Source organism: Hippopotamus amphibius, chromosome 1 (genome assembly GCF_030028045.1).
Source record: "Hippopotamus amphibius kiboko isolate mHipAmp2 chromosome 1, mHipAmp2.hap2, whole genome shotgun sequence".
Classification (NCBI taxonomy): Eukaryota; Metazoa; Chordata; class Mammalia; order Artiodactyla; family Hippopotamidae; genus Hippopotamus; species Hippopotamus amphibius.
Window position 1 is genome coordinate 28,256,787 of NC_080186.1, and position 26,004 is coordinate 28,282,790.

At 39.6% G+C, this 26,004-nt stretch overlaps 1 protein-coding gene across 1 annotated transcript in view; it reads right to left on the minus strand.

Annotated features, from left to right (window-relative positions):
* Positions 1-3,507: 3,507 nt before the first annotated feature.
* The window catches only part of PSMB2 (proteasome 20S subunit beta 2), a 35,494-nt gene continuing 12,997 nt past the window's right edge, over positions 3,508-26,004 (minus strand). Inside the window, exons 4-6 of the mRNA XM_057705022.1 lie at positions 7,317-7,479; positions 5,751-5,800; positions 3,508-3,741 (exon numbers count right to left, since the gene is read on the minus strand). Coding sequence (XP_057561005.1) covers positions 3,634-3,741; positions 5,751-5,800; positions 7,317-7,479 — 321 coding nt within the window. The 3' untranslated portion in view covers positions 3,508-3,633. The remainder of the gene's footprint in view (positions 3,742-5,750; positions 5,801-7,316; positions 7,480-26,004) is intronic.

The window sequence follows — 26,004 nt, forward strand, 5'->3', positions numbered from 1 at the left end:
AAATGAAAGGTCTAGGTGTCATCTCCCAGGGGAAAGGTCCAAAGATGTGATTTCTTCTCCAAGAAGTTTTCCTGCCTCAACCCACACATATGAAAGGAGGATTGGATGAAAGGCTGGAAGAATGTGTTGCTTTAACGAAAGCCCTGGGCCTGGCAAGAGACATTCTACTACTAAAATTATTTTAGACTATGGCAAGTTGAGGGGATTCGGTGAGGTAAGACATATGGCACAAACTCTTTCAGCACCCTCCTCCATCTCTTAGGGGTTCCTCGTCAGCCTCCCCAACCTCTTCACTAGTTAGAGCTAAGCTTCCCTACCCAGAGGCAAAACAGCTGCTCTCTTCTCCAAACTATCCCCTTTCACCCCAAGCCTGGGAAGGAATAAATTGTTTTCAATGTATTAATCACCTGAAAGCAGATGGGAACCAATCAGGAGACCACTCTGAGCAGTGTTTGGCCAGGAGTGTTAAAGCATCGGTGCACTCCCAGTGTTTTTCAAACTTCAGGAAATCAATTTAGAAGGACATAGCTGGCATTTAAAAAAAATAAAATCTGGTAGAAGAAAACAGATTAGAAAATATCAGAGTGCACTACACCATGACTCAATCTACATATCTGTAAGAAAAGTTCCAGGAAGCAGTGCTTACCCTTCTTACAGTAGGTATATATACGTAGGCGTGAAGTAAAAAATGTATGCTGAGGCCATATCAATTCAGTTGGCTTATGGGCTTTATGAGGTACAGAAGAGGGAAAGGAAATTGGGGAGCTAGGTTTGGAGAGGGTTATGAAATGTTTAGTGTGTCAAATCAAAAAGTTAGGCTTTATTCTATAAGCAGTGGAAAACCATCAGAAAAGTTTTAAGTGAGGAGAGGAATGGATGATCCAATTTTTAGAGTACAGAGAAAAAACTGGAGAGGGAGGAGATTAAAAGTAGAGAGAAGTTAGGAAGCTGTTAAAACAGTCCAAGTAAGGGAGTTCCCTGGTTGCCTAGTGGTTAGGATTCCAGGCTTTCACTGCTGTGGCCCAAGTTCAATCCCTGGTTGGGGAACTGAGATAATGGAGATGGAGATTTTCATTAAAAGATTTAGGAAGTAAAACTGCCAGAACTTGGTGACTATGTGAAGGCAGGAGATAAAGAAGGCATCAAAAATGATGCCCGGCTAAATCCAATGTAATATCCTGGATCGCATCCTAGAACAGAAAAAGGACATTAGTGGAAAAACTGGTGAAATCTGAATAAAGGCTGGAGTTTAGTTAATATCAATACTACTGTGCCAACCCGTGTTGGTTTCTTAGTTTTTACAAATGTTAACATGTTAAAATTAGGAGAAACCAGTTGAGGGGTATAAGGAAACTCTGTATTATCTTTGCAACTTTTCTGTAATACCAAATTTATTCTGAAATAAGTTTATCAAAGATAAACGATACTAGGTTTCTGGCTTGAGCACTTGGGAGCTGGGTGCTGATGGTAAGGCTCAGCTTTAGACATGCTGAGTTTGATGTCCCTATGACTTGAGGGTGAGATATCTAGAATTAAGTGTATCTTGAGTGCAGGAAAGAGATCTGGATTGGAGAAAACAGACTGGAAGTCAGGGTGGGCTGGTGGGCTTGCCTATGAGATTGCCCTGGGGACACTTACATTCAAAGACAGAGAATGATTTTATTCCTGGTGAGGCTTGGATGCAGAATAACAAGTTTGCCAATAATTATATACTTATTGAGCACTTACCACATGCCAGGCCCTGTTCCAAATGCTTTATATTGGCACATGGAATCCTCATACAATTTTGAACATTTTACGGATGGGAAAACCATGAAACAGGACTGCTCATGCTTTAGTGGTGGCACTCAACTGGGGCAAGCATCAGAATCACCTGTGGAGCTTTAAAATAGAGGCCTTACAAACAGATTCAGGAATCTAGCCAAAAGCCCACACTTATGCATATTGATGGTGGTGTTTGATAATGAATCAGCTATGGTCATGTGAATCATCTCTTTCCCCCATTTATTCAATGATTAGCTTGCTTCTTATAGTCTAAAGCATTTATCATTGGTGTATTTAAAAGTGTATGACATACAAGTATGATATTAATTCAATACTGTTAATACAAGTGTGCTGATCTATATGGAATACCTTAGAGAGATGATGTATTTCACCTCAGATAAACCAAAAACCTACTGTATGTGGTATTTATTTATTTATTTATTTTTTGGGCACACGGGCTTACTTGCACCGCAGCATGTGGGATTTTCCTGGCTGTATGTGGTATTAAGAGTAGCACAGAGGGACTTCCTAGGAAGATCCCACATGCCATGGAACAATGCCTGTGTGCCACAACTATTGAGCCCATGTGCCACAACTACTGAAGCCCATGCGCCTAGAGCCCGTGCTCCGCAATAAGAGAAGCCACTAAAATGAGGAGCCCACACACCACAATGAAAAGTAGCCCCCACTCTCCACAACGAGAGAAAGCCCGTGTGCAGCAACGAAGACCCAAAGCAGCCAGTAAATAAATAAACAAATTAAAAAGAAAAAAAGAGCAGCACAGAATGGGATAAAGTAGGGCTTACCTTAGTTTAAAACCAAATGGTGCTCAAAGCATGGTTCCCAGATTAGCAGCATCAGCATCGATTGGAAATATTAGAAATGTAAAATCTCAGGCCACACCCCAAACTACAGGAGTAGGACCCAGCAAGCTGTGTTTATAAGGAAGTGGGATGCATGCTAAAGTTTGAGGACCACTGCTCCAAAAAAGCTTCAATCTGGTGGTTCTTTATCATAACTGAAGATTAGAAGTTTTAAAAAAATATTCCTAGTCTAGGCCCCAAACCCGTTTGTTAGAATCTGGGAGTGAATGCAGCCTAATCATGTAGACTGAAAAAGAAAACTCCCCAGGTGATTCTGATACACACATCTGGTTAAAAACCACTGTTTTAGTGGCACCAATCAAAAAACATCTATATTCCTCATTTCCAAAAAGCTAGATTAGGAAGTAAAACAGGTATCTGGTTAACCACCTATAGTACACCAATTTCATGGAATATTATGCAACTGTCAACATGAATAGGTAGCTATTTATGTATTGATATAAAAACAATCTCCAACACAGTGTTAAATGAAAAAAGCAATATGCAGAACATTTAAAGATATTTTTTAAAAGGCACATGTGTATGCACATATTTTATACAAGAACAGCATATCTCTTAAAGGTTAGATAAGAAATTAGTAGCTGAAGTTTCCTCTGGGAAGAGAAGAGGTGATTAAATTAAAGGGATGGGAGAAAAATTCAAATTAATTAATTTAAAAATGTTTAAGCTTAGGGGCAAAAAAGAACCACTGCTTTAGAGGGAATGAGACACTAGCAAGCAAGCTGTCAGCTGCTGAAGGGCAATCAGAACATTAATGAAGGGAAAGGGACAGGAGCAAAGACAGTCCTGGCAAAAAGGTAATCCTCCCTCCACTTCCTTCCTGAGGTGACGTTAGGTAAACTGAGTCAACACAGAGCACTCAATTTATCCACAGTCAGCTTTATTCTGGATTAATCATCTATGGAAAGCACAGGTCAAAAGAGTAGAAAAAAATAAAGGCGCACATCAAAAAAGTTCCCTGGCAAGTGGGAGGGAGGGCATGACGTTAGGAGCCCTGTTTCGGGAAGGAAATGTTGTCCAGGTCGTGGATGCCATTTTTGTCAATGATTCGCACACTGAAGGTTGGCAGATTCAGGATGAAGCGTTTCTGGAGCTGCAGAGAAACATGAAGGAAATCAGTCAACAAATTTTTATTGAGAACTAACCATGGTCCAGGCTCTGTTCTAGACACTGGGCATATAACAAGATTATAATCTCTGCTTCTGTGGTGCTTGTATCCTATTGGAGGCAGGTGGTACTAGGACACTGAGGAAAGCCCAGACTGCAGCTGCAGGCTGACTGGCAGGCAGTGAGTAAGAGCTGAGAGCTTGACTCTGGTCAGTCAGCTGATGAATAATGAGATAATCTAACGCTCTATTCCTCACAATCTGCCACCAATCACCAAACACAGACTTCTCTTTTAAAATGTCTCAAGGTAACAAGCCAACCAAGGAGCGACTGCCCTAGGAATAAGCTTTGGACCAAAGCCAGGTACTCCTAAGTCCCAACAGTTTGTTCCAGTCACCCACCCACATTATAAGGACCAGATGTGTGTGAGCATGTTTGTGTGTACAGTTGGAGGGTGGTGGGAAGGACGGCCTCAGAACTGCTCTTGGGACAACGCCTGCTTCTGTCTCCTCCAATACAAGCTGACCTGTCATTAGAGACATCTCTGGACTCTCATAAGACTCTCTGCTTGAGAGGCTGTTCCAAAGGAGCTGTGGTCTATGTGCATAAAACCAGGCCCCATTAACCTGGCTGGAGATTACTGAGAAACACATCTGGAGGAAATCTTTGCTTCTGTGGGTGACTCTTCCTGGACACCCCACTTAATCTCTAGATAGAAGGAACAAAGCTCTACGTGTTCCCTTAGGGGCATATCCTGGAAATATACCCCTCCCCGGGCCTAAGCCCTCCCTCCGTTGAGGTTTCCCATCTCCTTAACAGATGAGGACTGGACAGCAACAACCAGTTCCACTTCCACAGTCCTCTCTGGCTGATGACTCCTATGTCCAGAAACAAGCTCCAAGATCAAGAAAAGGTGACAATAAGGAAATGTGGGTTTATAAAATAATCATCTTCAGGACCCATGGGGGAATAAATTCTCAAAGCATTCGATATTCCAGTGGCTTCTTCCTGGCAGCCCCTTGCAACACTTGGGGCTGCTGGACTAATGTGGCTTCTTGGCGGAACGGTTAAGAAAAGCACAAGAGTTTATTTTTAGCTTCTGCTTTGGAAAGAGGATTTACAAACAAGAGGAAGATAAGGCACTGTGGGACTGAAAATGACAGGTTTGTGTAAAAGGCAAACTGACATTACTGTCCAGTGCTACCACCTGTTCTCAACCTCCTACTCTCTTCTCACTAGACCACGAATTTAAGTTCATCCTTAGGCTACAAGAACAATAAAAGAATTAAAAAGCCTAAAGGAGCTGCTTTCTTTTCCTCCTCATCCTGCATTCATATCCCAGAGCCTTATTAGACTCCTAGGAGTAGTATTGGACTGGTCTCATAAACTAAGGGCTACTCTCCCCCACTGCCCAAAGCCTCTTAGTTACCGTCTATGGCCTCCTGAATTCCCAGCGGAGGCTTTCCCTCCCAGACTTACGTACTGTTAAGGGAGCAGACTTTATGACAACTCCAGGTAGCACAAAAATAGAGCAGGTATAAAATCTAGCACAATAGTTCTTAAAGTATGGCCCCAGTTACCACCTACAGTTAAATCACTTGGGACTACTGGTTAAAATATTCTCAAGATCTACACCAGGACAACTGAATCAGAATTGGGGTGGGGGTAGGGTGGAAAGCATGAATCTGCCTTTCTTTAAAAAACAAGTTCCCCTGATGATTCTTAAACATGCTAAAAATTGAGGACCACTAGTATGGATGAACCAAAAAGAAAAGCAATTACACTGTAAAATTGACACTGATGAGAAGGTGACCCATGAGAGAAAAAATAAGCTTGTTACGCACCAAACTCTATCCCTGGTAGCAACTTGTCTGGTTAGTGGATATTTATTATACCTTCTGGCAAGGATCAGAAAAAATGTAACTGAGGAATGGGAACAAAACTGGCAACAGAGAGACAAAACATTCCTTTCAGGATCCCATGGGAGCTACTCACCTCCTCCAGACATTTCCTAAGAAGCTCCACTGCCTTCTCACGTGAGATAGCTGAAAGAGAACACAGAGGCCAGGCATTCAAGGTGCTGACATTAAGTCCAACTTTCTGCCACAACTTTTGACTAAGTTTCAAACTTTTTCAGGTCAGCATGCCAGACAAACAGAAAAGGCCAAAAAAAAAAAAAAAGCCTAACCTTCTGGCTTGCAACAAACTTATTCCATATGCAGTTGAGGGTGCCCCAGACCCAATGCTCAGGCAACCACAAGCCATTGCAAATTGATTTGCTATAGAGAAGGGTAAGCATGACGGAATTCTGCCTCCCATGGCCAGGGCTTCCCTCTAGAGAAGTCCAGCGGCCTGCCTCTTCTTTATAGCCCATCCCCCAACTCCCAACACCCCCTGCCCCCCTTTAGACCAGGGCTTAAATCAGTTCCATCTGCCCTAGCCAGCTGCAAATCAGGGAAAGGGAGGACAGGGCCAGTGTTTTAGCCTCACTTTGCCAGCTGGGCCTCAGTTTAACAATGGAAAGAGAATTCATAGGATGGGGGTGAGTCTCTCATAAAATAGGAGCCAAAGGAACTGTCCACAGGCATGGCAAACTGGGATGACATATTATGCAGTTAGGCTTCAGGGGTGGTTGGTGGATATTTTGGTGGGCAAATCAGCTATATTACTGACAGATGCCAAATCAAGAAACAGTCACTAGGAGGCCAGGCTAATTCTTTTCAGGATGTGGCCTGGAGCTTTGGCATGGCTGAGGTAGAGTGAGAGGGCCACACCAAAACAGAAATGAACAAGCCAGATTCTTACTATACTAAAAGGGACGAATGGAATGTAAGGAGAAAACTGGTTATCTGTGCTGCATGTATAGTTTGTAAAAGCTTAGAATCCCAAGTGCCTATTGCTCACAGTGGCTGAAGCTGAGGTTGGGACTGGGGTCAGAAAACAGAACTTAACACAAAAGCATCCTGGTGCCTGGAGGTTTGCCAAGCTGACGGTTCACGGACAAGTAGAGAGCCAGCTTTTTCTTGTAGGAGGCAGCAGCCATTAGGTGATAAGAACCAAGGGAACAGCCCAGGCTGTGGCCTTAAATAGCATTGATATTTAAGACAAGAAACCCTCAGCTGCCATGCTGGAGACCTGTTCATCATCACAAGCTCAAAGCAAACACACAAACCACTTCGTTTTCTGGCTCATTCTCTACACCTGAGAAGCTAATGAGCACCTAAGGAGGGCAAAATGAGTGAAAAAAACCGAACTTTTGTAACTGAAGAATTATAGTTTTACTCCAACCCCTCTTTAAAACAAAAGAAAACAAAACAAAACAAAACCCAGTTCTGGGCATATGTAATACCTCATTTTATCTGACAGAAAAGGGACTTCGATCAGCTTTCCCATAACCCTAAGGACCTACAGGAGAAAGCTTCCAGAGGGCACCTGCATGTGCTTCTTAGGACCCGTCCTCTATTCAAGTCCTGGCCACCCAACATCAAGGGACTGTGCACAAAACCAGGAGGCAGCTGAGAACAGGGCTTTGCTACTGCTCCCTACTTAGCTGGAACTTACATGGTGTGTAATATCGGTCCAGGATACTGAGAGTCAGGAAGGCACCATAGCCGTGGGCTGCGAAAGGGGCTTTTGCCAAGGCTGCCAGGTAGTCCATGTAGTAGAGTGCTGGACCCTCATGCTCATCATAGCCAGCCAGGAGGAGGTTGACATGATATGGCGTCTGCAAAGGAAAGACAATGCAAAGTGACAGTCAAAGCAATAATACCAACATCTCTAATCATGGAAAAAGGAACATTCCAACTCATGATAAATAAGAAAATAGCAGCAGCTAAGTAAATTGTGATGAAAGTAAAGATTCAGAGAAATCTAAAGGACCCAGAGTGTGGTCAGAGGTACAGGGAGGTCAGCTTGTTTTCTTCGAACAGAAGAGCATTTGGAGCACTTTAAGGTAGGTAAAAAAGCTACTTCTTAAAGCCCATGGACCAAAACCTGTTATAAAAGCATTTCACAGACAAAGCATGGGTATTCCTGCATTGTTCCTAATACGTGAAACCAACACACACAATTCTGAGAGTGTTAGGACACAGGCTAAAGAAAGCTGTAGCTCCAACCACATCATCCAAAATAAGGCTCAGTCTGGGCATCTGGATCAAAATCTCAAATGGTAAACTGTATGGCTATATTAAGAAACAAGTCTTAGGCTACAATTAATAAATGCAGGAGAGGATTGGAGGAAACGGATCCCTCCTACACTGTTGGTGGGAATGTATATTGGTGCAGCCACTATGGAAAACAATATGGAAGTTCCTTTAAAAACTAAAAACAGAGCTACCATATGATCCAGCTATTCCACACGTGGGTATGTGTCCAGAAAAGACAAAAACTCTTAATTCAATGCAAGCACCCCAATGTTCATAGCAGCACTATTTACAACAGCCAAGACATGGAAACAACCCAAGTGCCCATCAACAGATGACTGGCTTAAGAAGATGTGGTACATTTATACAATGGACTATTAGCCATAAAAAAGAATGAATTATTGCCATTTGCAGCAAAATGGATGAACCTAGATAATATACTTGGTGAAGTAAGTCAGAGAAAGACAAATATTATATGATATCACTTATATGTGGAATCTAAAAAATAATACAAGTGAATCTATATACAAAACAGAAACTAACTCACAGACAGAAAACAAACTTATGGTTACCAAAGGGAAATGGTCTTAAAAGTGATGCTCTGTATTCTTTGAACACTGATTAACATGGGCACTGGGTAGCCTGAAGAAACATTCTAACTCATGTTGGAAGAACACACAAGTTCCTGCCTTGGGGATAAGATGGTGAATAGTCTCAAAGGAGTAAGACTTGACCAGCAATAGTCAAGTCTTCAGAGAAAATAATTATCTGCCTATCACATTTCCCAGTAAACAGTGTGCTACATTCTGCCAGGCTCTGGAATTCTCTGCCACATTCTGCGACTACATTCTTAGTAAGTCTGACCTTAGGCAAGATACAACCCCTATGAGCATATGTTTCCTTATGTGGAAAACTGGGTTAATTAATCCTTCCCCTTTCTATCTTCTAGGAAATACGGTAAGAAAAAAATAATAGAGGTGAGGCATCCCAAATGCTACCCAAATTCTTGGTATATTAGCTACACCCCAGTCTCCTTTTGATAGCTTACCACTTTAAACAACCAAAAAACTGATTGAATTACCTAAAAATAAAAAATATATAACAGTATTTTCTTAACTGTGAGAACAGTATTGCAAAATCAGGCAGACAGAATACTGTGGTGTTCTTATAGTTGAAATTAGAATAACAAAAAAGAGAGAGAAACATAGCAAGGAGATTCTAACTGGTTTCCTTCTCCCAGAGATTTAATAATATAGTTTCTTACCTGTAAGTTCACCTTTTTCTAAGAGGATAACCCTACGCCTCTCCATTCACTGGAGAACACTCCTTTTGTGGCTAACCAAAGCAATTTTATTAAGTTTCAATGGTATATTAAGGATTCACCCAGATACCTAAAGAGACCTAACCAGCAGAACCCACATATGCTCTATCTCCAATGAGGCTCTTGCCCACACTGAGATAAAATTGTGTTTAAAAAATTAATGTGATCTTTAAAAGCCACCACCCAAAAAATTTTACATGAAGACGTCAACAGAATTCCAGAAACTGTATTGCTTAATTGGCCTACATAACATCATTTATTTATGTTAAGCACCTGATACACACACTCATCAAAGCTGGTACTCAGAAGCTATAACACGTGGTACAGAAGATAACTCACAAATTATTGTGTGACTTCAAATTACCAACTTTTGCATGTGTGAGATGCTTAAGCATAAATAAATGGTGTTATCTAGACTAATTAAATCAATACATCTGTGTAACAACTTGCAGTTTCTGAAATTCTTCTGACAATGCTCCATCAAAGATCTCTGGCTCACACTGTTTTTTTTTTTCGTTGTTAAATTTCAAATAAAGTCTTGTACACTGCCACTGTCTTACTCCTCTAAGAATCATGACATTCAAAGTGACAAAGCTATAGTGATGTTACATTTCCTCATATTCTTGATGCAATAGTGTTTTCCTGGAATAAAGACAAATTCCAAGCCATTCAATTTTGTGAAATACAGCACATACATGTGTGACTATGGTGTGTTTAGGGAAATACACAGTATGTGTAAGACACAACCCACCTATTCAAATATTTACACCAATTATAAACTCCACGAAGGCAGGATTGTGTCTGGCTTGTTCAATGATGTATAAGCATATAGTACCTGTTCAATAAGTATTTGCTGAGTGAATAATAATCATACCAGAAAGTGTTATATATATTTTTAAATATATATATGGCTAATGCCTAGTATCACAAAAAGAAAGATTAAGAAAATCACTAAATAAATGTCAGAAAGTGATAGGTCCTGTTTCTGAGAACTGGTTCAAGTTTAAGTTGCCTGCCAGCATCTCTACGATTACACATATACTGCTGCTTTTTTCTAGGCTCCTAGGTCCTTTTCTTTCTACTTCCCTTTAGACATAGGTTGCTAAGTAAAGAAAAAAAATTATGCTACAGGCATTTAGAATTAAATGAAAGGGAGAACAATAGCTTAAATAAATATCTCAGGAAGATACAGTTGGGCCACACTACAGTTAGCCCTGAGTTTGAAATCCAGCTCTATTACCAGACGTGTGGCTTTAGGAAGGTTAATAACCTACCCTCTCTGAAAGTGTTTTCATTGAAAACATGGGATAATACCTACTACAAAAAAGGCTGCAGTGGGACTTCCCCGGTGGCGCAGTGGTTAAGAATCCGCCTGCCAATGCAGGGGACACGGGTTCGATCCCTGGGCTGGGAAGATTCCACATGCTGTGGAGCAACTAAGCCCATGTGCCACAACTACTAGCCTGCGCTCTAGAGCCCGTAAGCCACAACTACTGAGTCCACATGCTGCAACTACCGAAGCCCGCACATCTGGTGCCCATGCTTTGCAACAAGAGAAGCCACCACAATGAGAAGCCCGTGCACTGCAACAGAGTAGTCCCTGCTCCTGCTTGCCGCAACTAGAGAAAGCCCACACACAGCAACAAAGACCCGACACAGCCAAAAATAAATAAATAATAACTAAATCTTTAAAAAAGAGAGAGAGACACCCTTCCACTCCTAGCACTGAGATATAAGACAAATTCCTCATATAGTCAAATGCACTCCGAATAGCCAAAACAATCTTGAAAAAGAACGGAACTGGAAGAATCACATGCCCTGGCTTCAGACTATACTACAAAGCTACAGTAATCAAAACAGTATGGTACTGGCACAAGAAGAGACACACAGATTAATGGAACAGAATAGAAAGCCCAGAAATATACCAATGCACTCATAGTCAATTAATCTATGACAAAGGAGGCAAGAATACACTATGGCGAAAAGACAGTCTCTTCAGTAAGTGGTGCTGGGAAAACTGGACAGCTACATGTAAAAGAATGAAATTAGAACATTCTCTAACACCATATACAAAAATAAACTCCAAATGGATCACAGACCTAAATGTAAGGCCAGACATATAAAACTCCTAGAGGAACACATAGGCAGGACACTCTGACATAAACTGCAGCAATATCTTTTTGGATCTGTCTCCTAGTGTAATGGAAACTAAAACTAAAATAAACTAATGGGACCTAATTAAACTTAAAAGCTTCTGCACAACAAAGGAAACCATAAACAAAATGAAAAGATAGCCTATGGAATGGGAGAAAATATCTGCAGAAGATGCAACCAACAAAGGATTAATTTCCAAAATATATAAACAGCTCATACAACTCAACAAAAAATTGTCATTTCTTTGAAGACATACAGATGGCCAAAAAGCCACATGAAAAGGTACTCAACATCGCTAATTATTAGAGAAACGCAAACCAAAACTACAATGAGGTATCACCTCACACCAGTCAGAATGGCCATAATTTAAAAATCTACAAATAACAAATGCTGGAGAGGGTGTGGAGAAAAGGGAACTCTCCTACACTGTTGGTGGGAATATAAATTGGTGCAGCCATTATGGAGAAGAGTATGGAGGTTCCTTAAAAAACTAAAAATAGAGTTGCCATATGATCCAGCAATGCTACTCTTGGGCATATATTTGAAGAAAACTCTAACTTGAAAAGATACATGTTGATATCACAGCAGGACTATTTACAATAGCCAAGATATGGATGCAACCTAAATGTCCATAACAGATGAATGGACGAAGAAGATGTATGTGTGTGTGTGTGTGTGTGTACAATTAATTATTAATGTGTATGTGTGTATATATATATATATATATAATTATTAATCAGTCATAAAAAAGAATGAAATAATGCCATTTGCAGCAACATGGATGGACCCAGAGATTATCATACTATGTGAAGTCAGTCAGACAGAAAAAGACAAATATCATATGATATCACATATATGTGGAATCTAAAAAAAATTATACAAATGAACTTATTTACAAAACAGAAACACTCACAGACATAGAAAACAAAAGGGAAGGGGGGAGGATATATTTGGAGTTTGGGATTAACAGATACAGACTACTACATATAAAATAAACAACAAGGACCTACTGTATAGCACAGGGAACTATATTCAAAATAGAATTTTAAAGGAAATACCTCATATACATCTTCCTAAAGGGATATGGTGGGATGTTTATAAAAAGCGGCCGGCACACTGCCTGACACATGGTAGAAGTGTATGCGTTTCCTCCTTTCTCCTTCCTGCACTCTTAGAAGGAGCCCTAAGGTGACGGTATTCATCGTCACAGACATCCACAAGCACTGACACTTAGAGCACACCTGCTTCACAGTATACCCACCCTAACCTATCTTGAAACTGACACAGGCACAGAGACATTTTTCTGGAAGCCTGAAAAAACAAAAACAACAACAAACTCTACATCCAGATTTGGAGAGCAAATTACAACTTACCTCTATACTATTTCCACCCTTACAGATATGTCCGTCATGAGTGCTAAGCCTCACTTTCTAGCTACTTTTTCATCAGTTCCCTTCTTTCCTGTGATCAGTATGACATGTAAGAATTTACCAATTATCCTGAAGAAATGGGAACACTAATCAATCATCATAAAATTGCCAGGAATCCTCTATTTTTTACAAAAGTAATCCTTATCCCGTGGGTGATATAACTTAAGTCTTCAGTTGTCTCCACTATTCTAATTATTTAGATAGCAAGTCTAAGTAATAAAGCTAAGTTATGAGGTCCCAAGGGGAGGAACAGTATCTTATATGCCTAGGCATCTTCCACAGCAAAGGCTAGCACTGAAGAGTATACATAATTCTGAACTAACCTAAACATTCGAGTGGCCAATAAATGAATCTAAACATTCAGCCCAGACACTCTTTGTCCAATATCCATGATGGTCACCATCAAAGGTTTGCAGTGCAAATGCCAACGTGCTTAGAGTTGTATCTCACTGACACACAAAGAAAAAAATTTAAATGAACCATCCTGGGAACTCACAATGAACTTCAGTTTCTAAAATAAAGCACTACCAAAAGTTTGCCTCTTTTTACAAGCAGAGAAAGAAGAGAAAAAAAAAAAGACTAGAGAAACTGGTATCTTTTCTTCCCTTAAAAAAATATATGATGTAAGCTATTTTTAAAGTGGAAAGCTTTAAGTCATCTTGATATTTCCTCATCTATACAACAGGGATAATAACAGCATCCATCATTACAGGGTTATGGCAAGGTTTAAATAAATAAATGTTAAGTGCTCAATGAAGTGCCTATTACATAGTAATAACACAGACTATCTATTATCACCACCATCACCACCACCACCATCATTTTTAGGATCTGACTGCATTATTAACAGATCTGACTGGATAATAATAAGATCAAGAAGATGTACCAGGGGATTCCCTGGAAGTCCAGTGGTTAGGACTCTGAGCTTTCACTGCCAAGGACCCAGGTTCGATCCCTGGTTGAGAACTAAGATCCCACAAGCTGTACAGTATGGCTCAAAAAAAAAAAAAAGAGAGAGCGAGAGAAAGAGAAGAAGAAGGAGGAGAAGGAGATGTGTACCACGGAGTGCCAATAAAATTATCCACTTTTTTTTGGTTCCTAAAAGGAATACAATTTAAGCCAGGGGAATTAGCCAATTAGCACATCTCTTAAGTCCTTCTCCCTGTCATTGAAATGGACTTCCTAAGTACCTCTGAGCCCTGCAGAACTGAGTTCGGTTTCACTCTGTACACCCGAGCTCAATTCCTTTGTACATGTGGGAGTGGGGTGTACACGGCACACACAAGCAAACTTTCCTTAAGTTTGATGGAGCATTTCCTTCCTTCTAACTCTTGTGCATACATCTCCTTGTATATTCCCTCTCTCATGAAAAAGAAACACTGTAGTGATTAAGAAGAGTGTGAAATTCCATAAATTTTACAGCTCAAGAGAACAGTTGTGATAAATACACTGAAACAACAAAATCAGCGACGAGAGTCTGGGCGGTGACAAGCAGCGGTGTGACATCTGGCGGAAGCCAAAGTCACAGCAAGGGGGAGAGAGGTGGGCGTGAGGAAGCATCCTGCCGAGCGTGGACACAGAAAAGGAGAGGAATTGACAGTCTTCCTCTGGAGCCAGGCCAGCCACTGCCACCTCTAATTGAATAGGACAATGTCGCTATAAGTGAGGTGCCTCAGAGACTGATGCGGTTTCTTCTGCGACATGCTGCACACCTTGGAACGTTAAGCAGTGTATGAAGCAAACTCCCAGTCCTCGTGGGTTGGTAATTTGGTAGAAGCAGAACCACCAACGGGACAAAGGATGTGGCTAATGATGACAGTGTTTCAATAAACAGACTTCTAAACAGAGACTGGGCTTTGAAGGGAACAGTGCCTGCTATTTCATTTAGTCCGGCCGATTGTCAAAGCTGCCTAAAATTCCATCTTCGGCAACGAGAATATTTCACAAAAATGAAGTTTATAGAATTAGAAGGGATCTAAGAGTTCATCTAGTTTATCCAATGTCCCTCTCACAAATGTGGGGACTTGGGTTCAAAGAGAGGACAGTGACTTACCCTAAATCACACAGCTAACTGGAGTCAGGACCAGAATTCAGGCTTTCTGATCCCAAGACTTGTGTGCTTTTCTAGGAAACGATGCTGCCTCCACAAAATGGAAATTAGTGTGAAAATATGATTCAATATGTAAATGTCAGTTTCACACTCAAATAGTTCAGAATGTACTATTTTGCATACCAGCATCTATTGTTCTCTGTTGCATGTATTACATTTTATATGACCAATTATATTTTAAGTTTTCAAAGGGCAAGTTTAATGTCAGACCATTATGACTTCTCTGAAGGGTCTACAACTATGCAAGATATGTAGTAGGTACTAAAGAAATATAAATAGATGTCAACACCTTAACTGCTTTGCCAATGCCCAATTTTTCAACTTTGTTAATAAATAAAATGGAGCCATTATTACTTTCTTACACTGGTACTCTGAATCAGGAACTTGTTTCCAATAACCAACAGAATTTATTAGCTATCTGCTTTGGCTGGGTTTGGTGGTATAACTTTAAAATTTCAATGTCACTTTTGCCATTTTTAATTAAAGAAAGACTTTGTACCTGTACTGGAATTTCAATGTTCACTATTTCAAACACTTAAAAAAAAATCTAATAAAAGATTTCAGTAGCTTCCAACTGTCCTTGTGACCAAGTACCTTTCCCAGCTCTAAAAGATCCTGGTTCTGTGGATGGAGAAAGGGCTGGGGCTGGGGAAGGGCTACTTATCCCTAATGCCTAACCAATACAGAATCATTTGCACCTTGACTTTAATTCTCTTTGACAGAGTCCTTTTTAAGGAAACCCATCAATCTCTTTTTCTAATAACAATGGTGAATATGCCTTAAGTAAAAAACATAGAGTTTACAAAGGCTTCAACGAAATCCTTGAGAGTTCTCTGAGACTGCACAGGAGAATTATGAAATGAGTGAATGCCCCAACCAACTTCACTTCTGCATGTGGAATGTGAATACATTATAAATTCAATAAATGTTATTGAGCATTTACTGTGTGAGAAGCACTGTGCCAGGTGATGAAGATGGAAACCTGGATCTGGAAGGAGCTGAAACGGTAGCTTGGAGTAGGAAAGATTTCAGATGGAGGAAACTGCATATGTGAAGCTAAAGAAACGTGGAGGAACACTGAATATTTGGGTATTGGTAAATACAGGACATGTACACTTAGTGAATTAGGTGATTTCAGTAGGAAGCAGAGAGGAAGTGGGATAACAGGAATTGGAACGATACTGTCATTGGCTTCCTAGATTCAAGAATATGAACTTCAGGGGAGTCTCCTGGTGGCCTAGTTAGGATTCCAAGCTTTCACTGACGTGGCCCAAGTCCAATCCCTGGTCAAGGAAATGAGATCCTGCAAGTCACGAGGCTCGGCCAAAATAAAAAAAGAATATGAACATCAGTACGTAAACCACGGAGGAACCGGTGAGAAACGCTCCCATTCCCCTGCCATACAAGCCTTTTTCATGTCTTAGAACACTGCAGAAGCAGTAGGATGAAGGGGGAGATATGGAATATAAGATATATCAATATTTAGAAGGTAAAATGGATAGTAATTAATGAACAGTAGGATAGAAGATGAGGGAAAAAGAGGAGTTAAGAGGGCGCTCAATAAGGGGAAAGTGGAGGAGCAAATGCAAAAAACTCAATTTAGACCCAATGAGGCTTAAGTTGAGCTGTTCAGAGGCAGCTGGAAAGAAACATTAATGGATAGCCGAAATCACGAGACTGAATGAAGAGTAAGCCAGTTGGGAGGTCTGAGTTATACAAACACACATTCCTATGTTCACATGTGGAAGACAATAAAGGAATCAATCACAACAGGACACTATGGCAGAGGCATTCCGAGGTTGTCATGAGAGCACAAAGAAGCTCTCGTGGGTGATGAAAGTATGTGGGGAAATACAGAGTTCCCCTGGAAAACGATGAGCTGAGTTCTAACCAGCAATTGAGAGTCAGTCTTTGGAGATGCGAAAGTACACTCAGGGGAGAATGACCAGCAAAGTGGTGGAGCAGGCAAAGGCAAAGATACAAAAGAAAACACACAGCAGGTTAGAGGAAATACAAGCAATTCAGTACAAAGTAGAGAATGCCAGTGAGAAGTGAGAGGTAGGTCTGCAGACAAAGCAGAGGAATAAGTGAAGCAGAGAGGCTAATTTCTAAGACTGTGAACATCTAAGCTAAAGAGAGTAGTTCTGGGGAGCTGAGAAGAACTGGCCCTTTTCTCCTTCGTGATCACAAGCTGGGACCAGTCCTGTTACCTACTGTTGCCACTCAGAGAAAAAAAAAGAAAGTACAATGTTAGAAGTTGAAAATAGTTTCCTCTTAATCTTGTGACAGAAAAAAAAAAATATGAGTTTAAACTGATCAGAATTAGAATAGTATACTGAGCTTCACCGCAGAGAAGTTAAATTAAACTGACTTTCCTTGTTCTTTCCTGCTTCAGATACACTCATCTTTTGCTGCCCTAAAACACAAACTAGCCCATATTTATAAATTCTCACCAAATTAAGAAATGAGGAGGCAAGTGTGCTTCAAATGAAGCAAACCTTTTATTTTCAGAAGTCCAAGACAAAATAAAAGAAACTTACTCTGAAAATGAGAGACTATCTAACCAAGGTTTCCCATTTTTTTGTCCGGCTTAGTTCATTCTCTGAAAGCGTATCTGGCATACTTATTTGATGCTGGCAGATGCAAAAGCATAATATAAAAATTGTCTTTATTCTCCTTTAATAATGATTAGCTCATATTCAAATGTTTTTGCTTAACACACTGGCAAAAATTCTTATAATGGATGATTTCTCGAACTTAAGCTCAGGAATGTCACTGCATTTACAATGAATATTTTATTTTATCTTTACTTCTGGCTGCCTCGTGTAGTTCGCAGGACCTTAGTTCCCCAACCAGGGATTGAACCTGTGCCCCTGGCAGTGAAAGCGCAGAGTTCTAACCACTGGACCTCCAAGGAATTCCCACCAGGGAATCATGAGACTGAATGAAAAGTAAGCCAGCTGGGAGGTTTGATTTATACTTTAACCAACATTTTAAACTATAAAAGCAAAACAGCCTTTAAATTACTATTTGAAAAATCTATGTTTTTAAAATGCCGTAAGTCAAGAGTTAGTTATGTGTTTTTGTGAAAAAAATAACAAAGACTCGAGGTCAAGTGTGGCTTTATCACTTTACAGTTGTGTTACAAAAGACAGTCCACTTGGCTTTGAAATTTCAAGTGCCCCAACTGAATGAGGGGGACAGTACTGCTTGCCTGATAGCTGTGAGGAAAGAAAAGTACTTACCTGTGTTAAAGTTCCTAGAAGAAGGCCTAGTAAGTAGTAGATGTCCAATAAATGTCAACTGAATCTGAATTTTAGGAGCAAAAAATTAAATATTGTGTATATCTCAATTTTTAGCAAAATTATATTTTAAAGTTACCCCTCAATAATTATGAAATTTCTGTAAATTTTACTTCTCTAAAACTATCACTAACCCCAAGTTTGAATGGTTCTTCTATTAAAGTTGTAATCTTATCGTAATTAGAAGTTTAGAAATTTAATGAGTTGAAATGCAACATGGCACAGATGCCTTATTATACCAACTAGTTAACACAGTATTTGTTTTCTACATAATTTTACTTGCTAATCAAAAATACTGCTTTCTCCCAAATAACATCAAAATAAAATTGCTGATTGTGCAATGGTAAAACCAACAACACCATGTCTGCAACAACGCCACTTGAATTTTTTTTTCATGAGCTGGCAGCTTCCAGGGAAAATATAAGACTCCATACACCTTTAAGTCAGTTCTCAAAAAAATTCAAGTGCAGAAGCCATGCTCTGTAAACCCCAACATATATTAAGTTGTACATGGTAAACATGTTTGGTTTTGGGGTTTGTTTTTTTTTTTTTTTTTTTTGGCTACTCCGCTTGGCTCCCCAACCAGGGATTGAACCTGGGCCACAGCAGTGAAAGCCCAGAATCCTAACCAAACTAGGCCACCAGGGAACTCACACCCCTGAATACTCTTGCATGTTGAACCTCTAAGCTGATTCATCTCTCTGAGTTAACAGGTCTGCTGGAAAAGACTATTTAGGACTATATATAATTGTATATGTTTTCAGATGTCTATAGCAACTAGAAAATCCTGGGGAAAAGACTATTTAGAAGCCCTTCTAGGGACTTCCCTGGTGGTCCAGTGATTAAGACTCTGTGCTCCCAATGCAGGGAGCACAGGCTCAATCCCTGGTTGGGGAACTAAGATCCTGCATGATGCTCGGTGCAGCCTAAAAAAAATAAATAAATAAAAAATAAAAATAAAATAAAGAAGCCCTTCTATTAGAACACAGTGCTCCCCATTAGCAGCCTAGGTCCAACACCGGTTACTCCTACTTCTTCAATGGACCTGAAAGCTCCTCGTTGGTCTCCCTGCTTTCTTTTACTTTCCCTAAACGCTCTACCGAAGAGTAGCCAATGATCTAATCAAATCTCATCTGAACATGCAAACCCACTCTTAGCCAACAAGCTTCCCGAGAGGCCCACTGCTTTTAATACGAAGCTTTTTCATCAAAGTCTTCATAACATGGACTACTTTTAGTTTCAGTCTCTTACCATTCCCCTAAAACCCTGAGCCATATTTAACAAACTACTTTAGATTGTGGATTTTACATATGTAGTGTTTATAGTAAAAACCATATAAAGATATTTATTTCTATTTGTTTTTCCATCAGTAGAGCCTGAATTTGTATCCCATACCCCACTCGTTAAAACAGATAAAAAATTAGGAGTAGGAGGCTCAGAGAACTATTTGTACCTGCCCCGAACATCATCAGAAAATCACTGTGCCTAACCTAACCTACTCTCACACTCCTCCAGGTCTGCACTTCCAGTTTTCCCTTCTGTTTCACCTTTGTCTTAATGACAGCTGGTCCCTCAAAGCTCAAGTTAGACTCTGTTCGCAGAGCAGCTACCTGTAAGGCTATTGCAGTACTTGTCACTCGGCAGCACAGTTGACTATTTACTTCTCTATTGCCCATTTTGAAGGCACACACTGAGCTCTGCACCTCTGTTTCCTCAGATCCAAGGACAATGCAGGCTGTAGATTTGTTGAATGGGTGGCTATCAGCACCTATGGAACTTCTGAGCTATACAAAACTGCACAAATTAGGAGGCATCAGAAAGGGTAATGTGGAATTCTGGTGGGGCATTTCAGTTTATAAAGATTCAGAGATTATTTCCTCTCCCTTCCCTTTTTCTTTCCAATCTACTTCATGCTATCTGCTCTATTGTCTACACTGAAAAGTAATGGTAAATCTGAACTTTTTTTACATTTTTAGTCCTTAAAAACTGTGTTATACTTTCCTATCCCTCTACTCTTCCTTTTTATTCTCTTAAACTTTTTTGGTGAAATAACACACTCACATAAGAGTGTGTAAAATATACACGTACAGCTAATGAATAAAGTGAACACGCATATAACTACAACCAAGGTCAAGAACTAGAACAGTCAACTGTTTCTCCCTCCAAAGGCTTCCCATCCCCCTCCATTTTAGACAACTGCAGGATCAGCCCCTGAATTCACCTCTCTGCATGATCCTGGGCCATGGCAGGTAAAGAGAAGCACTAAGATGCCAGGGTATGTGTGTATTTGTATCTGTGGGTATGTGTGAGCGCATGCCCACACAGGCCAAGGCACTGGTTTAAAGCAATCATAAAAGGTAGGATAAATCTGTATTTCTAGTGGTAAATACTCTGCTGCTTAGTAAAACAGTACTTTGCTTCTTATGGCTTAAACCAAACCTTAATATGAAACCACATAATTTTCAAGACACAAGTTTCAAAACAACACAAATTTAAGACCAATTACCTACACTGCTTCACCCCCATTGTGGATAGGAAAGATGCTTTAAAGTGAAAAGTTGGCATTATGGGGTCACACAATCCCAGCCACCCAATAGGCTCATTCCATTGAACCAGAACAGGGGTTCTCTATGCTCACAGCAGGCATACAACAGGGTAGCACATATATGCTCTCTGAGTGAGAAAGCAACACCTTCTCACATACAACCCCCTGGAGAGAGATGGGGAAGGGGAGGGGGGAGGACTTTACACCTGCAGACTCCTAACTCTCTAAGCGCTAGGACTGGGAAAAACAGCACATATCTTTTTTAAAAAAAAAAAGAAAAAAGGTTTCCTGATAAAGCCAGTAACTTTCAAAGAAGGATGTTCTTATGCCATTTTTTCCTAGGAGACTAGTAAGTGCAATGATTCAACATCCAAGTCTTTGTCTCCTTAATGGACTGAGTCAAGCCCTAACAACTGTATGAGCAACTGCTTAAAAGGGCAGCTGTCAGAATTCTTATTCTTCTTAGCAGAAAAACACTGTAAGCACAAAGTGTTGTCATACTAATTAAGGCATCTCAACTTCAAGGCACATCTGTCCCTGGGCCTTTGGATAATCAAAATGACCACTAAAAATAGAACAGTGGCATCTCCAATGGGGCAGACATGAGCCACTCCCAATCCTAAGAGATTCCAGTGAGATGTGACCTGGGATGCACGTTTTACAACACCATTGAATGTCCATCTATATGTAGCCGTATATTTTAAGTTTTTACTTTATGTTCTATGAAGGCTAGTAGACAAAAGTAGTTAACAGACATATAACTCTTGGCCCATAGTGAAAATCCAGCTCGATGACTAGATAACTGAGGCCTGGCAGGGAAGAAAACTGCTCTCCAGGTCTAAAAAACCATTGCTTGCATTGAAACTCCATGAATTTCATGATGAATATCTTGGTATTTTTTTTCAATTTCTCCATCACCAAAAGTAAGCCAGCTCTGTCTGTCAAGATGCCCAGGCTGCGTGGCAGCAGTGTCAAAGGCTGCCATTTGCTTCAAGGCACTGCCATCTGCAGCAGCACAACATTTTGTCTCCGGAAAATAAACACATCTGCCTTTGTCAGTGTCCTCCCACTGTGCTGCCCATCTGGAGCAGGTGAGCTGGAAGGCAAGCCTGGGCATGGGTGAGACGAGGGAGAGCAGGGGAGATGAGGCCTCAAGGGAGATGGCACATGGAGGAAGAAGGCATCGCTGTGTCATGTCACATCCTGCTAACCATATTTGCCAAAAAGCTTGTGAAATTACCCTTGTTAGTGATATTTTAATCACATGTAACAAATGGTTGGTTGTGTTTAAGGGACAAGACCTGCAAAGTCAAGGTTTCACCTGGGCCATCTGTTCACAAGGTCACATGACCTCACTGATAGCAATAAACAGATGATGTCTTTGTGCCAGCCACCAAAGGCATGAGGACAATATTGTCCTTTGAATGGAAGGCTCAAAGCACCAGGGTTCTTCTAGGACAGGAGCACACAACACCTGTCTACTATTAACCAGACCAAACACATGCAAATTCAGGCCAGAGTGCTGACACAAGTCACTTCTGGAAATGACTGATACCTGATACCTGCAATTCTTTCCTATATATTCTTTCGCTTTCACTGAAAAAATAAATTCAAGTCTGGTTATAGCCTTGACATCAGATCTTTTTTAATTGAAGTATAGTTTTGATTTACAATGTGTTCGTTTCAGATGTATAGCAAAGTGATTCCGTTTATATACATATATATATATACTTCAGATTATTTTCCATCATACGTTATTATAAGATTTGAATATAGTTCCTTGTGTTATACAGTAAATCCTTGTTCCTTATCTGTTCTACGTGTAATAGTTTGTGTCTGTTAATCCCATACTTCTTATTTAACCCCCCCACTCCTCTCTTTCTCCTCTGGTAATTATAAACTTGTTTTCTATGTCTGTAAATCTGTTTCTATTCTGTATATAGATTCATTTGTATTATTTTTTAGATTCCACATATAAGTGATATCATAAAATACTTGTCTTTCTCTACCTGACTTACTTCACATTTAATATGATACTCTCTAGGTCCATCCTTGCTGCTGCAAATGGCATTATTTCACTCTTTTTTATGGTTGAGTAATATTCCATTGTGTATATATACTACATCTTCTTAAACCGATCATCTGTTGATGAGCACTTGGGCTGTTTCCATGTCTTGGATGTTGTAAATAGTGCTGCTATGAACATCGGGGTACATGTATCTTTTCAAATTAGAGCTTTTGTCTTTTCTGGATATATGCCCAGGTGTGGGATTGCTGGATCATATGGCAACTCTATTTTTAATTTTTTAAGGAACCTCCACACTGTCTTCCATAGTGGCTGCACCAATTTACATTCCCACCAACAGTGTACAAGGGTTCCCTTTTATCCACACACTCTCCAGCATTTATTATTTGTAGACTTTTTGATGACAGCCACTCTGACTGGTGTGAGGTGATACCTCATCGTAGTTTTGATTTCCATTTCTCTAATAATTAACAATGTTGAGCATCTTTTCATGTGCCTGTAGGTCTTCTCTGGAGAAATGTCTATTTAAGTCTTCTGCCCACTTTTTAATTGGGTTGTTTGTTTTTTTGATACTTAGTTTTATGAGCTGTTAGTATATTTTGGATATTAACCCCTTGTCAGTAGCATCATTTGCAAATATTTTCTCCCACTCTGTAGGCTGTCTTTTTGTTTTGTTGAAGGTTTCCTTCACTGTGCAAAAGCTTTTAAGTTTGATTAGTTCCCACTTCTTTATTTTTGCTTTTATTTATCTTGCCTTGGGAGACTGACCTAAGAAAATATATTGCCACAATTTATGTCCAAGAATGTTTTACTTATGTTCTCTTATAGGAGTTTTATGGTGTCGTGTCCTATGTTTAGGTCTTTAAACCATTTTGAATTAATTTTGGATGCAGTATGAGGGAGTGTTCTAATTTCATTGATTTACATGTAACTGTTCAGCTTTCCCAATACCACTTGCTAAAGATTGTCTTTTCTCCATTGTATATTTTTGCCTCCTCTGTCATAAAGTAATTGACTGTAGGTATGTGGGTTTATTTCTGGGCTCTCTATTCTGTTCCATTGAATCTATATGTCTGTTTTTGTGCCAATACCAAGTTGTTTCAATTACTGTAGCTTTATAGTATTTGACATCAGATCTTTAAATCATGCTATTTGGGATCTGGAAGAACGCATAAAAATTACCCATATGCTCTCTCCCAAGGTTTTTCATCCAGCTCATGGGAGAGCTAGTGCTATACCTCCTGCAGCAATTATGCTAGTTTTCAACCTTCAGTAGGAAAGGGACAGTGAAGTCACTTTTTCAAATAAAATCTTACATGGAATTCCTACATATAAAATAGATAAAAGTTGGGAATTTTCTGGCAGTCCAGTGGTTAGGACTCAGTGTTTTTGCTGCTGGAGCCCGGGTTCAATCCCTGCTCAGGTAACTAAGATCCCACAAGCCATGCAGCACGGCCAAAAAAAGAAAACAAAACAAAAAAATTAAGGTAGATAAAAGTTGAGCTGAGCTATATGAAGCAGAGCTAAAGTTTCACCACATTGGTCTAAATTGGTGAGCTTCCTGAGGCAGCTTCATGTAATAAAGTTTGAAAACCACTATACCAGGCAGGACAATATTTTTCCAACATTATTTCTATTGTTTATTTGCTAAGCATTTACAGGTATAGCCCCATAAGAAGATAACTTACCAAGGGCTCATCAAGCACGTCAGAAAAAGTTCTCTGAAAACACTTTATTGAAGCATAGTTGATTTACAACATTATATTAGTTTCAGGTGTCTAACCCAAAGATTCAATATTTTTATACATTATACTCCATTTAAAGTTATTACAAAATAATGGCTCTATTTCCCTGTACTGTACAATATATCCTTGTGACTCATTTATTTTATACATAGTACTCAGTATCTCTTAATCCCATACCCCCTATCTTGCCTCTCCTCTCTTCCCTCTCCCCACTGGTAAGCACTAATTTGTTCTCTGTATCTGTGAATCTGTTACATACATGTTTGTTTTATTTTTTGGAGTCCACATATAAATAATAACGGAGTATTTGTCTTTGTCTGACTTATTTCACTAAGCATAGTACCCTCTAGGCCCATCCACATTGTTGCAAATGGCAGAATTTCATTCTTTTTTATGCCTGAGTAATATTCTTTTTTATGGCTGAGTAATATTCCATTATATACATATATATATTACATCATTTTTATCCATTCATCTATTGATAGGCAATTTTAATTATCTTAATTTTAAACAGCCACATATGACTAGTGGCTATCATAAGGGACTGTGTCAATCCAGAAAAAAGCCTAGCACAGAACAGATGATCAATGTTGGTTTATTTCTATTTTCCTTATCAATATGAGTATTCCACTCTTTACTAGCAGATCAGTTCAACTAAAATAGCACAACAAAGAATCTCCAATAGGAAACTAACTCATAGCTATTAAATTACTTCTTCAACCAAACAGTAAGAGCAGCATAAAAACAAAAGTGAATTTATTATTTAGGTATAGGTGCCATACACTGTGCTAACAGTTTTGCATGATTATCTCATTTAATCTTTATAATAACTCTATGAAGTGGGTGCCATTATTTTATAAGTAGGGAAATTAAGCTTAGAATTTGTCCAGAGACACACAGCTAGCAAGTCAGTGGGCAAAGATTTAAACCCAGGCAGTGTAATTCCAGACACTGTGTTTAGCCAACAAGCTAAACCACCTGCATCTTAAAGAACCAATTTACATAAAACTGGCAAACAGCACAGTACACAGCAAAATGGAAATCAATTTGAGCTACAAACACAAAGTTACACACGGTAATGGGCTGACTCCAAGTAAGTCTCATGTGCCAACTAGTGTGACTATATAAATGTACCAGTGTGTTCAGACTATATTACAAAGCTACAGTAATCAAGATAGTATGGTACTGGCACAAAAACAGAAATATAGATCAATGGTACAGGATAGAAAGCCCACAGATAAACCCACACACATATGGTCACCTAATATATGACAAAGGAGGCAAGAACATACAATGGAGAAAAGGTAGCCGCTTCAATAAGTGGTGCTAGGAAATTGGACAGCTACGTGTAAAAGAATGAAACTAGAACACTACCTAACACCATACACAAAAATAAACTAAAAATGGATTAAAGACCTAAATCTAAGAATGGACACTATAAAAATCTTAGAGGAAAATATAGGCAGAACACTCT